Source organism: Suncus etruscus, chromosome 17, assembly GCF_024139225.1.
Source record: "Suncus etruscus isolate mSunEtr1 chromosome 17, mSunEtr1.pri.cur, whole genome shotgun sequence".
Classification (NCBI taxonomy): domain Eukaryota; kingdom Metazoa; phylum Chordata; class Mammalia; order Eulipotyphla; family Soricidae; genus Suncus; species Suncus etruscus.
Window position 1 is genome coordinate 31607337 of NC_064864.1, and position 23302 is coordinate 31630638.

The 23302-nt window shown below is 38.3% G+C and overlaps 1 protein-coding gene across 1 annotated transcript in view; it reads left to right on the forward strand.

Moving 5' to 3' along the window:
- WDFY4 (WDFY family member 4) overlaps positions 1-23302 on the forward strand; it is a 239321-nt gene that overhangs the window by 103470 nt on the left and 112549 nt on the right. The window contains exons 31-38 of the mRNA XM_049790636.1: positions 1317-1475; positions 3830-4033; positions 4644-4758; positions 5961-6115; positions 8955-9193; positions 11939-12060; positions 12420-12605; positions 13955-14091. Coding sequence (XP_049646593.1) covers positions 1317-1475; positions 3830-4033; positions 4644-4758; positions 5961-6115; positions 8955-9193; positions 11939-12060; positions 12420-12605; positions 13955-14091 — 1317 coding nt within the window. The remainder of the gene's footprint in view (positions 1-1316; positions 1476-3829; positions 4034-4643; positions 4759-5960; positions 6116-8954; positions 9194-11938; positions 12061-12419; positions 12606-13954; positions 14092-23302) is intronic.

Genomic DNA, 23302 nt, shown 5'->3' on the forward strand with positions numbered 1-23302 from the left:
TTCTAGGGTTCTTATAGTTGCACTTTTAAAGGTCTATAGAGCAATATATATTTTAATTCTTTTGTTTGTTTTGGGAGGCACACCCTGTGATGCTCAGGAGTTACTCCATGCTATGTGCTCAGAAATCACTCCTGGCTGGGGTGGGGTATATGGAATGCCAGGGTTCGAACCTATATCCATTCTGGGCAGTGTGTGCAAGGCAAACATCCTACCGCTGTGCTATTGCTCTGGCCCCTATAGAGTCATATTTTTTAATCTACAAGTGAAAGAAACTTTTTCTTTTGTAGAGTGTGGGCCATATCTACAAGTATTCAGGTTCTCTGTGTTGTTTGGGGACCAGATGGTGCCAGGAAACAAATTAAACTCATGCAAGGCAAATATTTAACTCACGTATTATCTCTGCAGCCCTGAATGTTAAAAGTATTTTTTTAATCTATTCCCATATTTTTGTTGTATTCAGAGATTATTATCTGCATATATTTCACCTTTAGAAAAATTATTCATGGTTACTATATATAATCAATTATAATTAATTTTTGGATGCCAATACACATATTTATGTCTATTATATAAGAATCTTATTGACTTTCAACCATTTTATGTTATTTTAAAGAAGCAAACAAAGTGAGCAGCATGAACAAATTAAACATAAAGAAAATACATATAATGCCAAGAAAATTAAAATATTAAGTCTAACTATTTGTCTTATAGTATCAAATATAAAATGGATAACATATTTTACAGATATGATCCATATACTGAGTTAAAATACAAGACCTAACTCCTGGGTCTAAAAAGTATAACAAATAACAAATCTGTGTCACTTAAAGATTGTTTTTGGTTTAAGATAATGAACCATGAAGATATACTATGAAGGTATCATTTATTGGGCATGGTAAACAATTTTCAAACTGTTAGAGATCAAAACAGGAAGAATTAGAGAAGGATATAGTCAATTGTATTGAATAACACTGCTACTATTCCACTCTGTGTATATTATTTTTACTTGTTACTTTACTTTAATATTCCCCTGTGGCCTGACTACTCATTTGTAAAAATGGAGTAAACCTAGAACCTGTTTCAGAAAACTCTGTGGTGAGAAGAGGAAAGTGTGTAAAGCCTTAGAACAATGCTTGTGCAAAGAGATCAGATCTTTCCCACTTGCTGATTAATATCTCCTGTGAATCCAAAGTTTTGGGAATCTCAGAACTCTCAGAAAGTCTCCTTTCTCCATAGACTTCTATTCCTCTGGCTCCTAGGCCTAGTTATGCCTAGTTCACCTTCCCTGCATGGTCTATAATCAGGAATGTTTTCAGCCCTCCACAGAGTCTGAAGCCTGGGAACATACATTCCCAACCAGTGTGCTACAATTCCTCGGACTGGTGCACAGAACCTATCCCAAGGACCCAACTTGGCGAACCCCAGAATTCCTCCAGACATTGGCTGCAGTCACCTTTCCTTTGAGAACCTCTAAGGTAGGACATACTTCCCCTCTTCCCCAGTGATAGTGGGGATCATCATCCTTTAAGGAAGCCAGGAAAAACTTCCGATACTTTTTCAATAAAACATTTTAAGGCACTGTAGCTGGAGAAGCAAACAACTTGAATAGCTTTTTTTTTCTTAATTGGGAGGCAGCTTATGGCAATTTTTCAGCTCTAAATTATTATTATTATTATTATTATTATTATTATTATTATTATTATTATTTGGTTTTTGGGCCACACCCGGTAATGCTCAGGGGTTACTCCTGGCTATGCGCTCAGAAGTTGCTCCTGGCTTGGAGGGCCAATGGGATGCTGGGGACGCGGTCCGTCCTAGGCTAGCGCTGGCAAGGCAGACACCTTACCTCTAGTGCCCCTAAATTAATTTTTTTAGTTTTTAGGAATATCAGTAGTAAAAGATTTAGTAGTCAAAGTACAATTCTTGCTATAATAAACATATCTATTATGGGGCCAGAGCAATGGCACGGTGGTAGGGCATTTGCCTTGCATGCAGTTGACCTAGGACAGACTGTGGTTTGATCCCTGGCATCCCATATGATCCCCCAAGCCAGGAGCAGTTTCTGAGTGCATAGCCAGGAGTAACCCCTGAGCATCACGGACCAAAAATCTAAATCTAAATAAACAAACGAACAAACAAACATACCTATCATGGACAAGACAAGATCCTACTCTGTCATTTGTTTTTAGGTCTCTCATCCTGCTTGTAGGCTGGGATTAATCTCAGACCTAGGTATCATAGAATTAGAGGGACCAAGGCTGAGAATATAGAGAAACTGCTATATTTAGGGTAAGAGGGTAGAGAGTGTGGAGAAGAAAAGAGACCAGGACAGAAATCAGGAGTGGGTTTGAGACCCAGAGCCGGTCTGTAGAGGGACAGTGGGTAGCCAAGACAGGGACTACAAACTCTGGAGGGCCAACAAAGACCAAGAGACCAACTATACAGATGTGGAAGAGCTGGTATCTAAAAGGAAGGGGGGAAAAGGTGCTTAACACTCCCTCTTTGGTGCAGGAAGTGAAACAACTTATGTACTAGTGAGCCCTGGCTGCAAATGGGTAGTGGCTGTAGAAGGAGTCAGAAAGACAAGCAAACGAAAGCAAGATGCAATGAGAGTGGAGGAAGACCCAGATAAACAAGAGAGTGGTATGGGCAGCCTTGAAGTCCTTGACTTGACATTTTCTGCCCAGATCTCAACATGGTTCCCTTAGCCTGCCTGCCAGACCGGCCTTCTGCTAAGTTAGGCTTCTAGATAGCTATCAGTAGAAGTCTTCAGTATACATTGATCAGGGCCCTTACTCAAAAATTTCTGCCTGATGGAAGGCCTGTGTCACCTCCCCATTTGCTCTTGAGGAGTCAGGTCTGTGTTGAGATTCTACCCTTCAATTCCATGTTTCCTATCTTTTCTTTGCCCAGCTCTAAATTGCCTCAAAGGCCTTTGTTGCACTAAAAATGTGACAAGCCCCCTTTTCACAGAAGGCTGGTGACCAAGAGGCTTAGATTTGCTGTGAATTTAGATGGCACCTTTCCAGTCAAGGCTGTATGGAGCTCATTATGCAGTCACCACCTCCCTTGGTGCCATTAAACTCATTTTATGGCTTAATTAAGAACGGCTGCATTAATTTTATGAATGAGCCTAGGGAGGTGCCAACAGATGAGTGCACATGAGAAGTTCATGGGCTGGGAGGTAGGAAGCCCTGGCTGCGTGTCCATGGGCATGTCATTTGAACCCTCAGCACATCTTGATGTCAGTTTGCCAGGTGTCTCTAGGCCCATGACCCCTATCTGGTTTATCTTCAGATACATTTTTATAAGAACAAACCATAGAAAGGGAGACTGAGATGCTTTAAGGATACCAGGTCTGCAGCAGCAGAGCCAGATGGTGGTAAATCTGAAGCTCTGCCAGAAGGTGGGAACCAGTTTTCTTAGCCTTATTCTCAGGGACAGTCATGGCCACTTTTCTTATTTCATTGCCTTACCACTTACCTTTTGTGAGATTTTTTTTCACCATCACTGGTTGGATGATGGGAACTGTGACTCCAGGGGGGCAAGCCACTTGTCCATGATAATTTCAAAATTTATAATTGAGTAACAGTAGATACTTCTACTCCAAGACCCACTTATTTCCACAACTTTTATCTTGGACTCAGAGGCAACAATAGACCACTTTATGTACCAGGGCACTTTTGCGGTCAGTCATTGCCCACCTGAGAGCCTATTTTCTATTGTGTAAATGATTTGATGCTATCACCACCTATGCACACCTCAGCTGTGGGTGTGAATACTATGAGGCTTGGAAAACAGCTTATGTTGGTTTGTCCTTGTCTTTGAGGGATCCATAACAGAATCCACCCAGAATACTAGCAGTCTGGAGGCCAACACTGAAGGAGATCCCATGTTGGAGGATCTCCAGGCTTCTGCCAAGTCACATCCCATCTGGAAGCAGTTGAGGGAATTCACACAGCTACTCCTGAAGGAGATCTTGCTTGTGACTCCTGGCCCCAAGCAGTGGTTACCATTGGAAGTGCTCCTGGAGGTATGTTGGATGATGCAATAGGCACTTTAAGGTAAAGTGTACCCAGGGAGATCTGAGGGCTATTCTCTCTCTAGGGCTCATTCAGATTGTAGGGTTCAGCTGATTTGAAGACATTTCTGAGACTTCAGTTATATGGAGGAAGGGAGTTTCTTGGGAACTTCAGGACCTGGCAAAGAGTGAATAAATCAATGTGGATAGATACTAAAAAGGATTCCTAGAAAAAGTAGGATCCTGAGGGAGAGATATGGAGGAAAATAATGTGGGGGATGCTTTTAGGAGAAGCGAAAGAGGATAAAGGAGAAAATAGAAATAGTGTAGCTGTAGCACTAATCACTTCAGAGTTGGCCTCACTTTAGAGCCCCTGTCAGTGGTCATTGATCCTGTTTTTTTTCTTCCTTGTGTCTTTACCATATAAAGCATACTTTGCCTCTTATGTGAGTCAGCTCAGCTTAGTCAGCGGAGGGCAAAACAAGCTGAACCTTGTTCACAAGGGGAACCTGTGAGCCTTCACATCCAGAAAATGTGATATTAGCATCCTGATGGGCACTTTATGGGCAATGTGTGGCCATGATGTCTATGAGATATAACCTCAGTTTCTCTGTACTTCTAGGCTTCTCCATGCAATGCTACCAGCCAACAGAAGCGAGACTTCCAATCTGACATCCTGCTTGCCACTATGGAAATATTTCATGTTATGGGTGAAGGAGATTCACCAATGCTTAGAGGTGAGCTAATTCTAGTGTGATATGCTCCCCACTGTGGATAGTTGAACAAGAAAGCCAGTCCTTTATTAACTACAGGCTTTTACCCTCTAGAAGAGGCTGAATGAAAGGGATAAAAGGTACTTTTAGAAGTCAGAAAAGCTGCCCTCCAACTGTACACCAATCTCCCCATGAACCCAGAAAAACTGAAGAAATATGCCTGGATACATTATAAAAGGCAGACTTGCTAGCTTTTCCATTACCTCAAGATAATGGTTGGAAGTCTTTGAGCCTGTCTATCCCGAGTTAAAACTGGTTCTCTTATAGCTTCAGTAAGATTGTGTCCTCTTCTGAGAAAGTCAATATAGCAAGGAGAATTAATCTTTTACATAGTAGATATTTCTCAAACGAATGAGCCTGGATAAAAATGCTGCCACTAACCCTGGGTCTACTGAAGCATCATTCAGAGTAATTTCCAGGGCAGGCAACTTCCTGATGAGGTTAAACAAAAGTCCTCTCTGTGGTATCTAAATGGGATTATGAGATTCTAAGTTATGAGATTCATCTTCCAAACCACTCACTCCATCCATCAGCACCCCAAGCAGATACCCCAAAATTTACAGGATGTGCAGTTTGGTAGAGTAGAGAAATATATGAGCTTGAAAGTTTTTGTTTTGTTTTGTTTTGTTTTGTTTTCTTTAAATATAAAATAGTGCTCAGTGTTTACTCCTTTTGGTCCAGTGTGTGGTGCCTGAAAGTGTGCAGACAGTGTGGCTAATGTTAAACACTTTAGTACAGAGATCCGTTGGTGTTGATGAGTAAGGGTTAACAATTGGGCCATCAACATTTAATCTGTCTTCTATTTGATAGAGCAGTACTGCTCCAAGCTACTTGCTTTTTGGCCTTAAATTCTTCTCCAACCTCATTACAAATGAACCAAGGAAGAAAGTCTACCCCTAACTTGCTAGTCTTTTGCCCACTGACTGAATTGTTCAAGATCACTTTACTTTAAATAAAAATGTGTACAGTGGTTAATTACTGGTATAAGATCTCTTTCTACAGTCATGTACTTTTCAGGGTTTAACAACTGGGGATACAGAGGTGAGTGTAAAGTGGTTGATTATCAAGAGGGGTGCTGAAGATGCTGAAGGAAGACGATTTTGTCACTGGTGACTTCTTAAACATGGTCTGTCTCTTAACCACCCATGCCTGCCTCTACCCCACAGGCAGTAATGAACCTCAGTTGAATGAAGAAGCTGCTGGTCCTTCTCTTGCAGACATCTCCCACTTTACTCAAAAATTGGTGGAAAAGCTCTATAGTGGAATGTTCTCAGCAGACCCCAAACACATCCTTCTCTTCATCACAGAGCACATCATGGTGGTAAGAGTCCTGAACTGACTCTGGGGGTAAGGGAACTCCTGCCAACCCACTAAGGATTAGTATGACATAGGCTGACTGCTGTCCAGTTGATCCAATCAGACCTTCCTGAGAATAAAATCTCAAGTGACTAGAAGTAATCAAGAGAACCTTTATAATGCTAGTGACTCAAGTGGCTGAGCACCCTAGAACTGTGTCTCATTTCAGTCACAGCATTCTTTTCAGTCATCATGTAGTCATAAGCCCAAATGCTTTTGTCTTCTAGAAGCTAACCCACAACAAATATTTTTTTATTGTGGTTGTTTTAATCACATAGTTAATTTAACCTTAATTAAATTAACCCTAATATTCTCACCAACAAGAAAAGTTGATTTATGTTATAAAACATATTAGGTGACTTGGAAATTAGATAAAACTCAGTGGAGGAGCTGGGGTCCTCAGAAAGTGTAGGTTGTGGCATTTACCCCTACGGTCTGGTACCAGGAATTGGCTGTTATGATCTAGTCTTTATACCTTAAAACTGTAGCTTGTCATGGCTGCACTTAGACTCATAGGAAAGCCAGGTTTATAGTAATTAACTTCCTCAAGCAAGCAGAGAACAGAAGCTAAAGCAATACTGTTATTTCTAATATTATTTCTAATCAAAGTCACACCATATTCTAACATTAACATTTAGATTACAGTTAATTCTAAATAGTAGACAGCCTTATTTTGTTCCTGATCTTAAAGGAAAATGGGTGTGGTTCAATATTATCTATATATTTACACTGTATGGTATTTTTATGTTGAGATATGTTCCTTTTATTTTTATCTTGTTAAGAGTTTTTAAAGTCATAAATGGATGCCTCATACTTTATATTGAGATAAACAATTTTGTCTATTGCATTTGTCCTATTATATTTTATTGATTTATATGTATATATTAACCTTCTGACATTCTTGGAATAAGCAAACCCCTTTTGTGGTACGGTACATTGTCCTTCTTATGTAATATTGAATTTTGTTTGCTAATATTTTATTGAGAAATTTTGCATTTATGTTTATGAGATATATAACTGTGTAGTTTTTTTCTCTTGTGTAATGTCTATGCCTTTTTTGCTTAAAGAAATTTTGGTCTCATAAACATATTTGGAAGTATTCTCCATTTTGGTGTAGGAATTTGAGGAAAATAGTTATAATTTCTTTGAACATTTAATAGATTTTACTAGGAAAGCCATCTGTTCCTCAACTTTAGCTTTGACTTTTGACTATTGTTTTAATTTTATATTAGTGATATATCTACTAAAGTTTTATCTCTATCTCCTAATTAAGTCTTGATCAACTCTATTCTTCTAAAATTCTACTACCTACCTATGTATTCTAAAATTATTTTCATATTATTTATTGTAGTATCTTAAAATCCTTAGTATTCCATTGACTTAAGCTGGGATTTCTTTTCTTCAATTTTAATTCTATTAAAGAGTTTCCTCTATTAGGGGCTGAAGTTTTAATGCAGTGAATAAGGTTCTTGCCTTGCACATGGCTGATAGATTTGATTCCGACCATCTCATATCATCCCCCAAACCCTGCCCAGAGTGATACCTGAGCACAGAGCCCAGAGTAAGCCTTGAGACTCAGAAAACAAACAAACAAACAAACAAGAAGTTTCCTCTCTTGTCCCCATGTTGTATATTTTTGGTATCTTGCTGCTTCTAAGTGTAGTTTCCATTTATTTTATAGGAGTCTCTTTAGGAGACTTGTTAGGCAAGCTTGGTAATGATGAATTCCTTTAAATTTTGCTAGTCTGTAGCTCTTTATTGCCTTTTCTTTTTTTTTTTTTTTTTGGTTTTTGGGCCACACCCTGTGACGCTCAGGGGTTACTCCTGGCTATGCGCTCAGAAGTTGCTCCTGGCTTCTTGGAGGGACCATATGGGATGCTGGGGGATCGAACCGCGGTCCATCCTAGGCTAGCGCAGGCAAGGCAGGCACCTTACCTCCAGCGCCACCGCCCGGCCCCTTTATTGCCTTTTCAATTCTGACTGTTTATCAGAACAGAATATTCTTGGTTGAAAGCCATGCCATTTTCTTTCCAACTTCAGACTTTCTGCTGAGAATTCTACAGATAACCTTACAACCATTCCTTTATATATGATTTGTTTTTCTCTTGATTACTATTTCCCAAACAGAGTAATGCCACCTCTTTGCTGTGCTGGAATGATAAAAGCTACTCTGTAAAAGTGTCGAGTGCTTTTTAGTTCAATTGGGAGAAACTTTGCTTATGAAAGTGAAATTCAAGTATGGGAGGAGGCACACTAAATAAAACTTTTTTCTGAAAGGAGGTGCTACCAAACCAAAAGGTTTGGGACTCTGGTCCAGTTTCTTTTAGTATTTCCTCTTTGTTATTAGCTTTCTTGGCTTTAATTGTTATATGTTTTAGTATGTATGTATTTTCATTCATTTGTTTGGAACTCTTTAAACATTTTGGATTTGGATTTCTTTCTCACCATTCTGAATTTAGTGAAATTGCTATTATTTCACTTTAAGCATTCAGTTCTATTGCACATTCTTATATATTGAGTCTCAACCATGTCAGCAGAATTTAAGAAATCTCTGATCATGTATAATTTTCATAATATGACCATGACGATCATTTTTCTACTCAAATTTTTTTTTATATTCAAGTGTCTTCATTGTCTTTACTGGTTTTATTTACATAAAATTGAAAGGTATTAAAAACTACTTGTATTTGAATTTTAGGTCATATTGGTCATATTGGTTTTTGAATGTGTCATTATTGCAGTTAACTGGGTCAGTCACAAAGCATTCACAAGTTTGTGTTGTGTGTGTTTATTTTATGGCACAGGTCATCGAGAATGCCTCTTCTCAAAGGGATGCTGTCATCAGTGCTTTATACAGCAGTTTAAATAAAGTCATACTTTATTGCCTTTCCAAGCCTCAGCAGTCCCTTTATGAATGCCTCAACCTTTTCAGCATCCTGGTATTTCTCCAGGAACACTGGGACATCATCTTTGCCACTTATAATTCCAACACAAATTTCCTCTTGTGTATCATGCATTGTCTTTTGCTGCTCAACTCAAGAAGGTAAGAGTTGAGGCTGTGGATATAGCTCAGTGGCAGAGCTTACATATGACTTACATGTGGGAAATCTTTGATTTAATTCCTGGTATTCTCTCACATACAAAATAAATTAAGATCTGCTTATCTGGCAGTGATCATTGCAGAAAAGAGAGCTGAAGAAGGTCTTTTTATTGCAGTTGACCATAAATGATATAATCCTCTGTTGATCTGACTATACAAATGATACACAGTGTTTAAAAATAGTGAGTTGGGGCTGGAGCAGTGGCACAAGCAGTAGGGTATCTGCTTTGCATGCACTAACCTAAAACAGACTACAGTTTGATCCCCTGCCGTCCCATATAGTCCCCCGAGCCAAGAGTGATTTCTGAGCACATAGCCAGGAGTAACCCCTGAGAGTCACCAAGTATGGCCCAAAAAGAAAAGATAAAAAAGAGTAAGTCATCCTCAAAATATGTGACTCAATAACTAGAATTATCATGGAATAATAATACATGATATTTCCACAATTGTTATATTGCAAGTCCTTTTATTGATCTAACTTTTGGGAGTAAAATAATTGGGGCCGAATGTTAAATATATACATTGATTTTATGATGCAGTCAGAATTCAGAAATATTATCATTTTGTAATTGCAATTCTTATAATGAAAAAGCTTATGATAATTTATATTGGAAAGTCCACAGTACTAATTTTTCTTACAATAAAAACCATATGTATACATTGATATAAAATGGTCACAAGAACACTTCTAAAAGAAATATAAGAACAAATTAAATCAATCTTATTTGAATTATTTTTTGAAGTTCATAGTTCGAAGATATGTTAGATTTCTCTATATATGTGTACTTCTTGAGAGTGGCAGTCCTTATGTGTTACCTTTGCCTTGGCATTACGTTATATCTTATTAGCCATACATGTTGAGTGTAGAGGAGAGGACAATAGAATATTATATTTCACTCTTATAATTTTCTTTTTTGTTGTTGTTTTTTTGGGGCCACACCCATTTGATGCTCAGGGGTTACTCCTGGCTAAGCGCTCAGAAATTGCCCCTGTTTTGGGGGGACCATATGGCGTGCCGGGGGATCGAACTGTGGTCCTTCCTTGGCTAGTGCTTGCAAGGCAGACACCTCTAGCGCCACCTCACCGGACCCTATAGTTTTCTTCTTAATTATATTTAATCTCAGTATAATTTTTCTTGCTTTTTGGAGAAAAGATATCCCAAATATTATCTAGTTCACCACTGCATATTATTGTTATTAATTATTATTATTATTGTTGTTCTTTGGACCATGGAGGACCATATGTGGTGAAAAGAATTAAATGTGGGTCAGTGGCATGCAAGGCAAGCACTCTACTCCTGATACTATGTTCTGTTTCCTCTAGGTTGCAATATTACAAAACGTAGAGATAATTTGTCTTAAAATTCTCTGGGAAGCACTGGAAGATACTCATAGCCCAGGAGCAGCACCTGTCTTTTTAATATTATAAGCTTAAAAAGAGATTATCTATTTTCAGTGTCTGAACTCATTTTGGATGATGTTTATCTTATATTTTAATAATTTGGCCTCTTTCATACTAAACATAGATTAGAAGAGCAGAAAGACCAACTGGGCAGTGTACTTGAGGTTCTACTTTCCCCATATCTTTTTATGAGTAAGAAAATTTCTTCTATCCACAGAGACATTACTTTCAGAATTTTATTCTCATATTTTGAGTTTTTAAAATGTTTTACTCTCTGTCAATTTTGGATCAACCCACAACTTACACTGAATGAATTCTATTTGGCTGGCTGAAGACCACAGAAGAGAGGGCATGTGACACTAACCTGACTAGGAGGCCCAGCCTACACAGTTTATAGAGAATCTCATTTGTGAACATCTGTGTTTTACTTACCATTAGCCAGTTACATGATGTTCAGAGTTTTGGAAAAAATCAGGTCTCTGAATTCTCATTTAAGATTGAGAATTTCAAAAGAGTGTCAGGAGTGCCAAAACGTGGATTATTTTGAAAGAAGACTCTTTATTTTATTTTTTTATTGTAGGCCCATGAAGCACACATTGGGCTCATTCTAGGTAGAATTATATTAGTGTCAGTAAAGGCAGAGTTCTGTGATTTGGGGAACAGTCAAGAGAAATTATCAGTACTCATGGTAGGGATATCAGAAGAAAGTTCGAGGAACTTTGTTGGAAGCACGAATAGGAATTAACAAATTAGAGTTAAAGAAAGTGCTTGTGGTCTGGAAAAATAGCTCAAAGGGCCAGAGTGCATTTTTCCATGCAAGAGGTCCTGGTTCAGTTCTTGACACTAATTGATTCCCTGAGTACCAAGCCATGAGTAAGCTCTAAGTATTCTGGATGTGCTCCTTCATAAAAGGGATTTTATTTTTTAAATATTTGTATTTAAACATTTGATTACAAATATGATTGTAGTTGGGTTTCAGTCATATAAAGAACACCTTCCTTCACCAGTGCAACATTCCCATCACCAATGTCCCAAGTCTCCCTCCTCCCCACCCCACTCCTGCCTGTATTTTAGACAGGCTTTCTATTTCTTATAAAAGGGATTTTCTAGAATGCCATATTATAACATCTATTGTTAAAGTTGTAATAAGGGTATTGCTTTAACTTAGACATATTGTTTGTTATAATCTTGCTTTGTAACGATTTTGGAGGATGCTTGTAATAAAGAAAAATGAAATTGTTTCTTCCAAAGAAATGAACTTTTAGTAAAAAATATTTCATCTGTTAGTTTTCCAGAAGGATTTGGATTGGATCCCAAGCCAAGAATGACTCCTTATCATCAAGTATTTCTTTTTCCAAATGAAGAAATCAGAGATGAAACAGGGGAAGACCTTCCGAGTTTGAGTGATGGTATATTTGATTTGTTGAAAATAGATTGATAGTAGTAACTTTTGTCTTGAATTATTCAGATTATCATACCCAAGATGAGAAACCAAAAATTAAGACTATTTTCAAAGGTTAAAAGATATTCTAAGATGTCTATATCCAAGTACGGTAATAGCTTAGCAGGTTATCCAGTAAAGAAAACAATTAGAATAATCATTGCATGGTAGAAATAAAATGTTAAAATGAATGGATAAAGAGAAAACTCTGTGGAGCTTGATTAGGACCAAAATATGACAATATACTAAGATTCCAGATGTTCTCACTGTGAATTAATTCCATTTCTTAGCTATATGTTGACTTATGTTGTATGCTCTTTTTATTAGTCCAGCACAACATCCAAAAGATGGCGCAGACTCTATGGCGACAGTTCATGGCACAGAGGCGACAGGAACTAGAGAACAACTTTAAGATGGATCTCTTTGTGAAACCTGGAGAGAGTGAAGTGAAAATTGAAGATATCACTCCACTATGGGAGGAGACGATGTTCAAGGCCTGGCAGCATTATCTAGGTCTTTGTTCAATTCTAATAAATGGAAATTCTGGGGTGCAATATGTTGCACCATATTCTCCCAAGGTTCCACCAGTGGCCCAGTGTCTTTTCTTTCCAAACCTTCTCTCTTAAGCCTCTTGTGGATAGGATTTATGTCACAAAAATCTCAAGAATTTTTGCGACACACACTCAAACACACTTCTTTGTACATTAAGATAGAAAAAGAATAGAAATCAGAGGCAACAGTGAAACAGTACTTTCTTGAATAGAGGGACTATCATATCAAAGCTTTAGCCTGAGTTATAGAATTTAAGATTCTAGATTCTCTCTGATATTTAACTACCAGTCCTGAAATCTAGCCTCAAATCATGGAGTGACCTGGAATCTCAGGTTCTTCATGTCCAAAATAGTTCTCAAAGGTATTTCTATTCCTTGTATTCTATAAGTATCTCAACATTTTACTCTCCTATTTCTTGGTGTAGTAAAGATAGAATTCAATGCAATAGAAATGAAATTTTGGGCCCGGAGAGATAGCACAGCGGTGTTTTGCCTTGCAAGCAGCCAATCCAGGACCAAAGGTGGTTGGATCGAATCCCGGTGTCCCATATGGTCCCCCGTGCCTGCCAGGAGCTATTTCTGAGCAGACAGCCAGGAGTAACCCCTGAGCTATGCTGGGTGTAACCCCCCCCCCCAAAAAAAAACAAAAAAAAAAAAGGAAGGAAATTTTAAGTTTGATCTTAATGAAGTCTTAAATTATGTCTTGTCAGCTGTTTATAGAAGTTACCCCTGCACTAGTTATATCCAGGTGCATCATCACAGACTGGCTGGTGTCAGAGTATTTTACTGAATTGATTTTAAATATTAATTCTGGTTAATTTGTGTGCATGTGCAAATCTGACACACATGTAAAATTTGAGTCAAAATATAATACTGCATTTTGGAAAAAGAGCAATGAACCTGGACAAATAAATCCATAAGGGATTTCTGGCCAAAAATATTTTGAAAACTTTCAATATTTTAGAAACATTACTTTGCTTTCTAATCATGCTTCAGGCCACACACTAAATTAGAAACTAACTCTCACTGTAAGTGGTAAAAGTATTTTCACTATACAAGAGATGCACACAAAGGTTCCAGAACTTTAGCTAAGTTCTCCAACATCTCATTTAAAGTAACTTACTGTGAAATTTGGAATCTAAATCCAGTATGATGACCACAAAACCCCCACTATATCTTTTTTAAGTGAGAGCTTATTTTCATAATTGAAGAAAATCATACTGAACTGGTCCTCTGAAAGAGAAACTAATTTTAGAAGTATATATTCTCCTTTTAACCTCATCTCTGATAGCCTTTGCTTTCCTCTCTTAGCATCTGGGAAGAAGGCACTGACCAGTCGTTTGAATGCTGGACACCAGAGCAAAGTCATTATGCGGAGTGAAAGCTTATCTTCAGCCATGAGGCTGAGGCTGGGCCGGCAGGCCAAGGACTCCGAGAGCAAGACGGAGGTGAGTCTGATGCTATCATTTTAGAGAAGCATGTGGCATTTTAACAAAAATATCATTATTGGACCTCTTCTTTGTTATCACTGGAAGTGATCTGTTCCATGGTCTTGTAAAAGCTTACAAGTGCGGCTTTTAAGCTGAGGGTATAGCTTGGGGAACCTGGTCTTAGCTTCCAAAAACTTGAAGTGATAATGGGCTTCCCTTGAATGCCAAGGCAGCTGTCTCTTACAGTTTTAAAAACCAAATCCAGGCTGGGTCAGTGTGTCAAAGGGGCAGAACACATGTTTGCATGGGAAACCTACATTCATAATCCAGGACCAAATTGTACCTTATACACAACTAAGTGTGATCCCCTCCCCACCTACTCATAAATTCCAAACCAATCTTTGTTCTCTATAATGTTGATTGTACTCAGACAGCACCAGCTCACGGTGAGCAGGAGATTGGTGTTTGAACTCAGAAAAGAGACACAGAAATGGTGCCTCTGCCAGAAAGCAGAGTGATATATCCATTTGATGTTATAGGGTGAAACTATTAGAGTATTTTTTTATTCATTTCTCTAAGGCTGTAGAATAAAAGCAGAAAATAAAAAAGAAGTACAGTAACAATTTTTTAATTATTATATCTCAAATGAAGTTATTAAGTCTATTAGAAGGTGTAGTAAGCTCTTATTGCTAGCTGACCATTCTGTTACTTTATTTGTTTCTGAAAATTAAGTGACTTTATCTACACATCGACATCTAAGTGATTTGTTCCTATGGGGTGATAGTATTAAACAAAAATGAAGTTGGTGCATGCCTCAAATGTGGCTGCATGGTTCAAGAATTTCAAGTACTGTTGTTGATACTGTGGCTTTTGTGGGGCATGTTTTCAGCTGCCAGGTCTCCTGGAAGTAGGAGAAGGTACAGGGATGGTACCCATATTCATTTCAAAAATGTCCTATTGATATCAGCCCCAATACTGTCATAACTAAAGTTATCACTCGATTGATGTCTCTGCAAACAGTCTTTTAAAAGACTAGCTATTCATGCATCAGTGTATTTCAATTCCATTTTACAAATTTAGTTGCAGCTAAAAGCTTAGCCACCTTTTAGAACATGACTGGGCACCATGCCTGGTACATAGAAGGCAGGTAAAAAATGAGGCCAAAACTGCAAGAAACAAGGAAGTAAAATGCTTTGCCTACTTTCACGGGCCAGCCTGCAGACCCTGCATCTATCAGTCTTCCTCATGAGAAGCCTTTGTTGCTAACAGAAGGCACAACTTCTCAGGTACATATGTACACTGTGATGTCATAGGAAAAGAGCATCAACTATTTGCCCTGGGGTCTGTTTAATTATTTTTAAAAATTAATTTTGATTATTACAGCTGATTACACCTCAGTGAGCAATGTAATTGATATTTTCTAATGTATCCCAAGGAACATTTTGTACAACACGCTTTTTGTTGTTGAAGGTTAAAGACTCCGTTATTGGTTTTTCCCTAAATATGCCCACATCATTAGTCCCTCCAGTGAGAAGGTCGCCATCTGGAAAAAGCAGCATGGAGACATTATTCAGGCACAAGTGCATGAAATTGGTGTTTCTGCTTCTTCTGTCTCTCTTCTGGAAAGAAGAGGCTTGTAATTAAAGGAGTTGGTTTTGGAGGAAACATTATTCATTTGGTGTTATTCCTTATCATGTCAGCTACTGACAGCTCTATAGCACTGATAAATTGTTCCTTGGAGTGAGATGTGTTATGCAGGAGTCTTAATTCCTCTTACCTAGCTTTGTGTTCAATGGAAATGTTCTTTTCATGGGAAGTGAGCTGAACTTTGAGGTAACTGGTGTGATTGATGTTTATTTCACTTCTTTATTTGACCGGCATTGCAGTCCCTTCAGGAAGCAAATTTTGCAGTCACTTATTTGAGGCTCTGTCAGGGAATGGCGATTGGGAACTTGCAATTCCTTGAGGTTACAAGAGTCAGTGGAAATGTCATGGAAATGATATCATTATGTCCACCCCCATGTTGGGTATGTGTACTCTGGCCGTCCCTTTCTCTTCATAGCAGTAGACCTGACTTTGCTCACTTGATCTCTGTCAGACTTGTTTAAAAACTAGTTGGAAAAACATCAACAATCAACAATGGCGTCTGTTTTAATAGTCTCACTTTGGTGGTATATTATGTTAATGTAATGGAAAATGAGGCCAACTGTCGATGGAACATTTATGCATTATAACTTTGCTAATATTCAAAATTATTCCTATTAGAAAATGTATTATACTGTATTTTTAAAGCATTAGCATAGAGAATATAGACTTATGTGATACAGATAATGGGTTTAGGAGGAAGGAACATAGCATACATATGGGTATGAAATATATATAGGGCAGAAGGCCACTTGGGAGCTGCAGGGATTACAGACACTAGGTTGGGGCATGGCCCACAGGTGGGATGTAAGCAGGGCAATGGTGCATTTCTGTGTATACAAGTTTGACTTGAAGTTAACACCTTATGGCAAAGTTCTGTTTGAAGAGAAGGTGGGGGCTGCAGTAGCAGTGAACATCAAGTCATGCGTTTATGTTAGAGTAGAGGACATTAAGGAATGCCTAAGAAAATTTTGACTCCCAATACTAGGACAAGTGAACAAAGATGGTTTTTACTAACGTGGGCCTTTTAAACCAGGTAGTGAGCAGAGAGGGTAAGATAGTATGGATAGTATAGTAAGGCTATGAGGTGTCTTGAGTGTTTTGTTGGGCTCTCCATGCTCTGAAGAGAATAATCCAGAATAAGGGAGTTGAGAGCACCGAGCCACTTATAGTCTATAAAGGTATTAGGTATTAGGTTTAGGTGTAGGTATTTTACTCTTGATGTCAACAATTCACAACTGTGAACATCTGTCTCAGGGAAGGCCACTCCCCAGTCTCTAAGCAAAGTTTAAAGGACTGAGACACCCAACAGTGGGCAGGGTTCAAATTCCATCTGATTTCCATAACTTTTGATAAGGGCTGAGCAAATATACAGCTACTGTTTTTTAAAGTTAAAGTGGTACATACAAGGAAACAGGGGCATGTGAGGATTATCAGATAGACAAGTCAGAGGACAACATGCTGGAGTTGTTACTAGATCAAGATATTTACTCCAAGCCCCTTTAAAGATTTTTAAAGTATGTGCTTGGGCAAGCCTACTAAATACCCAGATGGGCTCTTTTAAGACTCTATATGGGAGAGTCTTCAGTTTTGTCAGGGTGACTATGGACTAGTTGTTGGCTCTCTTTCTGCTTGTATGCGCAGGCCTGCTATGTCCCACCTCAGCTATGGAACAGCTCTGCTCCTGGTTGAGGACACATAAGCTAGCTCAGATCCCTGACAAGGGAAATGACATTTGGAACCCTCTACATGCAGCACTTTACCCATTATATTTTATAAATTATATGGTGAAACTTTTTAAGGATAAGCATATGTAGAGAAAGTAATATAGTAAATTTCCAAGTACCTACCCATTATTTAACTTTCCACAATGTTTTCGACTGACTCATGGCCAGGCATGTCTCCTCTCTAGCACTTCCCATTTCCCCCTTCTGCAGAGAATAACGGTAAAGCAACCTCCCAGACTTCCTACCATTTCCCTTTTAAATGTTGCTACATAATTATTTTCCTTTGAAGAAATCATGAAGGCTATAAAAATTTATGAAAGGAAGCAAGTGTGCGGAGTGGAAGATATTTGTAGCCACTGTGAGATTAAATTGTTCCTAGCCTTATGTGCCTGTATGCTATATCTGTCTTCTGCTGCTATGGGATGTCAACCTTATTGAAGTTAGAGTGAGCACTGGAGAAGCTTGTGCACTTGTTCCCCTATCAGAGGAAGACCCAAAGATACATGCAAGAGGACAGAAGCTTCCAGAGTTCAGGGAGTGAATAGTAATTGAAGGAGAGACCACCTTCAAGAGAGAAGAATTTGCTTCTCTCTTGGGATAATGGATCTTGAGTCAGAAACTCAACTTCTCTGACAAGACATTTTTGAAACTAAAAAGGAATTGAATGAGCTCTGAAATTTAGTGGCTGAGTAGAGAATTACTCCCAGCCCAGGAAGCCTAAATGCAATTGTGGAAACATAAGTTAGAGTTACCAAATATATTCTAGTTTAAAGAAGTTAAAAATCAAAGATCTTTTTTTTTTTTCATAATTTTTATTGTACCAAAGTGAATTACAAATCTTTCTCAGTAACATTTAAGGTACATAGTGACAGTTAAACAGGGGCATTCCCAACACCAGTGTTGTCCTCCCTCCACCATTGTTCCCAAATCTAGATTTTTTTCTTTTTTTTAATATAATTTTTATTTTGATCATAGTGGCTTACATATTGTTGACAATAATATTTTAGGTACATATTTACATAAAATCAGGGGGGATTCCCATCCCCAAATTGTCCTCCCTACACCTCCATTTTTGTCCTACCTCCCATTTCCTCTTCTCTCACCCCCAGGGCGGCTAGAATATGTGGTCCCCTCTGTATCTAACCTACTACTTAGTAGTCTTTTATGAGGAAAGTTAGGGGTAGGGTATTCGCAGCAGTACTCATAGGCAACACAGGGTCAGACTTGATAATACTCGGGTAGACTTGCTGGAAGGAATATCTAGGGTTTCACACATCCAGGCAAACACTCAACCACTGGAGTCGTATCCTAGGCCCAGGGTAAAATATCTTTAAGAATTTTTTTTTAAGATAAGGGGCCAGAGTGATAGCACAGTGGTAGGGCATTTGCCTTGCATGTGGCTGACCTGGGACTGATCTGGATTTGGTCCTCGTCATCCCATATGGTCCCCTCAGCCTGCCAGGAGCAACTTCTGAGGGAAGAGCCAATAATAACCTCTGAGAGCTGCTGGTGTGCCCTCAAATCCAAAATAAATAAATAAATAAATAAATAATTATCTTTAAGATAATTGAAATATCTTTAAGAATGTCTGAGAAATCAGACTTTTAGAAGGTTTCCACAAAAATTGTTTGAACCTGAATGTTTTAGGAATTTAATTATCAGAGTTAAGAGACATATTTCAATTTAGGTGACCTGAACTGAGGTAGAACCCACAAATTGAAGGAAGAAAGGAGCAGGAGAAGAAAACTTTTTTATATTTTCTTGTTGTCATGGCAGAAAGGGCAGTCTGGGCCTGCAAAAACAAAACAAAACAAAAACAAAACAAAAAAACAGAAATATTAAAAAAAAACTGGAAATCATGGGCTTTCTAAACAAACCACAATGTTGTGTTGTTGGAAAAACTAGTTTTGTTGGAAGGTGGAAAGAATTATGCTCAAGTAACAAAACTGTCTGAGAGGTATAAAAATTGCACAGAAGCAAATAAACTTGGAAAGCACTAATGTTGAGTGCTGTTATTTAGATCTTCTGCATATGAAAATTTTGGTTTTCTTCATTGTGCTGTGCCAGGCTGTAATGACATACTTTCTCTAAGTGTTTTCCTGAGATAACCGACCCTAAAACACAATGCCACTTCCCTGATCTGACCCTGGTTCTCTCCCTGTATCTGGACCATTGATATCTTCAGAAAGGGCTCCCATCTGTCACACACAATCTGATTATTGTGGTATTTTAAGGGCAAGAGAGAGAAAGTGGATGGAGCCAACTTTCTTCTTATACCTCTCAAATTTCCCTTTTCTCTATAGTTAAGTGAAAGTCAAGTCTATGTTTGCTTGAATCAGGCAGCCATGATCCAACAATTGTAGACAAGAACTTTGGACTTTCACATTGTAAGAAGCAGGAATTTCCCACAATGCTATGGAATTGATGACTAGAATGAGATTTTGTAGTGTGGGTCATGGACATATAACCAGCCTGAAACAACGCGAAGGGGATTTATTAATCTTGAAAGATTAAAAGATTCTGCTCCCCCACTCCAGGAGTCTGGATACTCATCCAGAGTCCTGGCTTTTCCTTTCTTTGTTTTGTTTTTGTATTTTTTTGTTTTTGTTGTGTTGTGTTGTTTGTTTTGCCACACCTAGTGGTGCTCAGCAGTTACTTCTAGCAGTCCTAGGGTGAACCATATCGAATGCCAAGGATTGAACCTGGATGGCAGCATGCAAGGCAAAAGTCATTCCCATTGTGCTGTCACTCCAGCCCCTCTTCTTCTTTCCTTCCTTTGATTCAAACTGTGCCATCAGGTACATATGCACACACTCTCAAGTCTTCAAATTACTGATATTAGAATTCATCCATTATATTTCATTAGCAACCAAACTTCCAGTTAGTAGTATGTGAGAGAAGCGAGTAGAAAGAAAATGCTTTGAAGAAGAAACACTAGAAGGAACTATAATACATTTTAAACAGTAGCAAACACCATCGCATTGTCAGTATCCGTTATCCAGAATAAAGGGAAAGAATAGTTATTGACCGACTAAGAAGTATGGCTTTTCTTATTTTTAGTTTAAGAAAAACTTAAACGTTGCTAGTTTATTACAGATCCATTACAAGAGTTTGAAAAATAGAAGTTAGCGAACAAAGCAAACACTGATACCTTTAATGATGTTACTTTACCAACTGCATCATTTGTGAGACATCTTTATCTTCATTATAGAAAGATAATTAACATCACTAATTATCTAATTAAGTTCATTAAGCATCCACCAACACTGCACTGTGAAGTTGACATTATGTTCTACTGTCAACAAATGCTTTTGATTTCTTAGGAAGTAATTAAAATGTAAATTAGTATGCGATTATATGCACAAGGGAAGTTTTGAATCAGATATTCATTTCAGAACTGCTTAGAGCAACATAGTTTCTGGTTTTTTTTTTTCCCTTAATAAGAAAGCAGACATTTTGCAATTCATGGTTTATATTAAAGTTGCCATTCTGTTGTTAGATGTTGGAATCATTGTGTAGTATTCTATGACAGTATGTAGTATAGAGTTGACATAATACCTATTTTGTTTTATTCTAATTTGATAATTTAATTAAAAGTTTTTGTATTAGTTTTATTTGGAAATATTTTAAGTGATATATCCCTGGAACGTATTTTTTTAGATTTTTAAAAATTACTTATTTAAACACCATGTTTTACAAGGTTGTCCATATACAGTTGTTTTTTTACACAGTTACAAAGTTGTTTATGATTGAGTTTTAGTCATACAATGTACAAAATTTTTCACCAGTGTCCATTTCCCAATGTCAGTGTTCCCATTTTTCCTCTCTCGCAAACATCCTGCTCTTTCTTCTGCCTGCCTCTGACAGATTTCTCCTCTCTTCCCTTCCCTTCCCTTCCCTTCCCTTCCCTTCCCTTCCCTTCCCTTCCCTTCCCTTCCCTTCCCTTCCCTTCCCTTCCCTTCCCTGCCCTGCCCTTCCCTTCCCTTCCCTGCCCTTCCCTTCCCTGCCCTTCCCTTCCCTTCCCCTCCCCTCCCCTCCCCTCCCCTCCCCTCCCCTCTCCTCTCCTCTCCTCTCCTCTCCTCTCCTCTCCTCTCCTCTCCTCTCCTCTCCTCTCCTCTCCTCTCCTCTCCTCCTCTCTTCTCCTCTCCTCTCTTCTCCTCTCCTCTCTTCTCTTCTCTTCTCTTCTCTTCTCTTCTCTTCTCTTCTCTTCTCTTCTCTTCTCTTCTCTTCTCTTCTCTTCTCTTCTCTTCTCTTCTCTTCTCTTCTCTTCTCTTCTCTCCTCTCTTCTCTTCTCTCCTCTCCTCCTCTCCCCTCCTCCCTTCTCTCCTTTTCTCTCCTCTCCTTTACTCTCCTCTCCTCTCCTCTTCTCTTCTCTCTCTTCCCTATTTTTTGTTTTATACAGTACTGTGGTTTGGAATATTGTGACTGAACAGGTATCTTTTCAGAACCCAGTTATTTTTCAGTGATCACCTGCAACTATCATTGTCATAGTGTTCCCTTTTCTAACCTAATTGTACTCCCCCAAAATTTGTGGCAAGCCTTCCCTGGAAATCTTTATGTATCTTAAATTTTATTTTCTTTATTTTTTTAAAAATTTTATTTAAGCACTGTGGTTACAAGATTGTTTATTATACAGTTTTTTCCCCACAGATAAGATTGTACATATTGAGGTACAGTCATACAATGTACAACAACCTTCATCAGGGTAAATTTCCTGCCACCAATGTCCCTAGTTTTTCTTTCACTGTCCCTGATACCCTTTCCCATTCCCCAGAGCATACATTTTTCATCTCTCTCTCTCTCTCTTTCTCCCTCTCTCTCTCCTTTTAAACACTGATTTGCATTACAGTGCACATTTTCACACCCAATGTCCACAGTTTCCCTCCTACCTACCCTCCCCCACCTACCTCTGGGGCAAGCACTTTTTTCTCTTTCTATCTTTGATCCTTTGGTTTACATTATCATTAATGATTAGTGTCATGCATTGTCACTTTATCATCTTTCAGCACCCACTTCTTGTCCAAGTGATCAGTTACAACTATCTTTGTCATTGTAAATCCTTCTCTACTCTAACTGCTATCACTGCTTTTACGGCAAGCTTTCTACCATGGACTGGTCTTCCTGATCCTCATCTCTATTATCTCTAGATATTTTTATCATACCGTCTTTTATTTTTCTTATATCCCATAGGTGAGTGAGATTATTGTATGTCTAACCTCCTCTTTCTGACTCATTTCATTCAGAACAATATCCATGTCCATCCATGTATAAGCAAATTTTCCTAACAGCTGCATTGTATTTCATTGTATAGATGTACCACAGTTTCTTTAGCAACTCTTCTGTTGTCAGGCACCTTGGTTGTTTCCAGATTCTGGCTATTGTAAACAGTGCTGTGATAAACATAGCAGTGCAGAAGGCATTTTGTGTTGTGTTTGTGTGTTCCTAGGGTACAGGCTTGAGAAGTGATATTGCTGGGAAGCTTAATTTCCAGGTTTTTTTTGAGGACTATCTATTATGTTTTTCAGAAAGTCTTACTTGATGGCATTCCCACCAATAGTGAACGATAGTCCCTTTCTTTCCAAATCAACACCAGCACTGGTTTCTTTTGTTTTTGTGATGTGGTGTGAGATGACATTTCATTCTTGTTTTGATTTGTGTCTCCTTGATGATTAGTTATGAGGAGTATTTTTCATGCGCCTTTTAGCTATCTGTATTTTTTTCCTTTGAGGATATGTCTGTTCTTTTCTTCTTCCTATTTTTGGATGTATATATTTGGTTATATATTTGGTATATATATTTGGTTATATATTATTTTTCTTGTTAAGTTCTGTCATTGACTTACATATCTTATATATTAA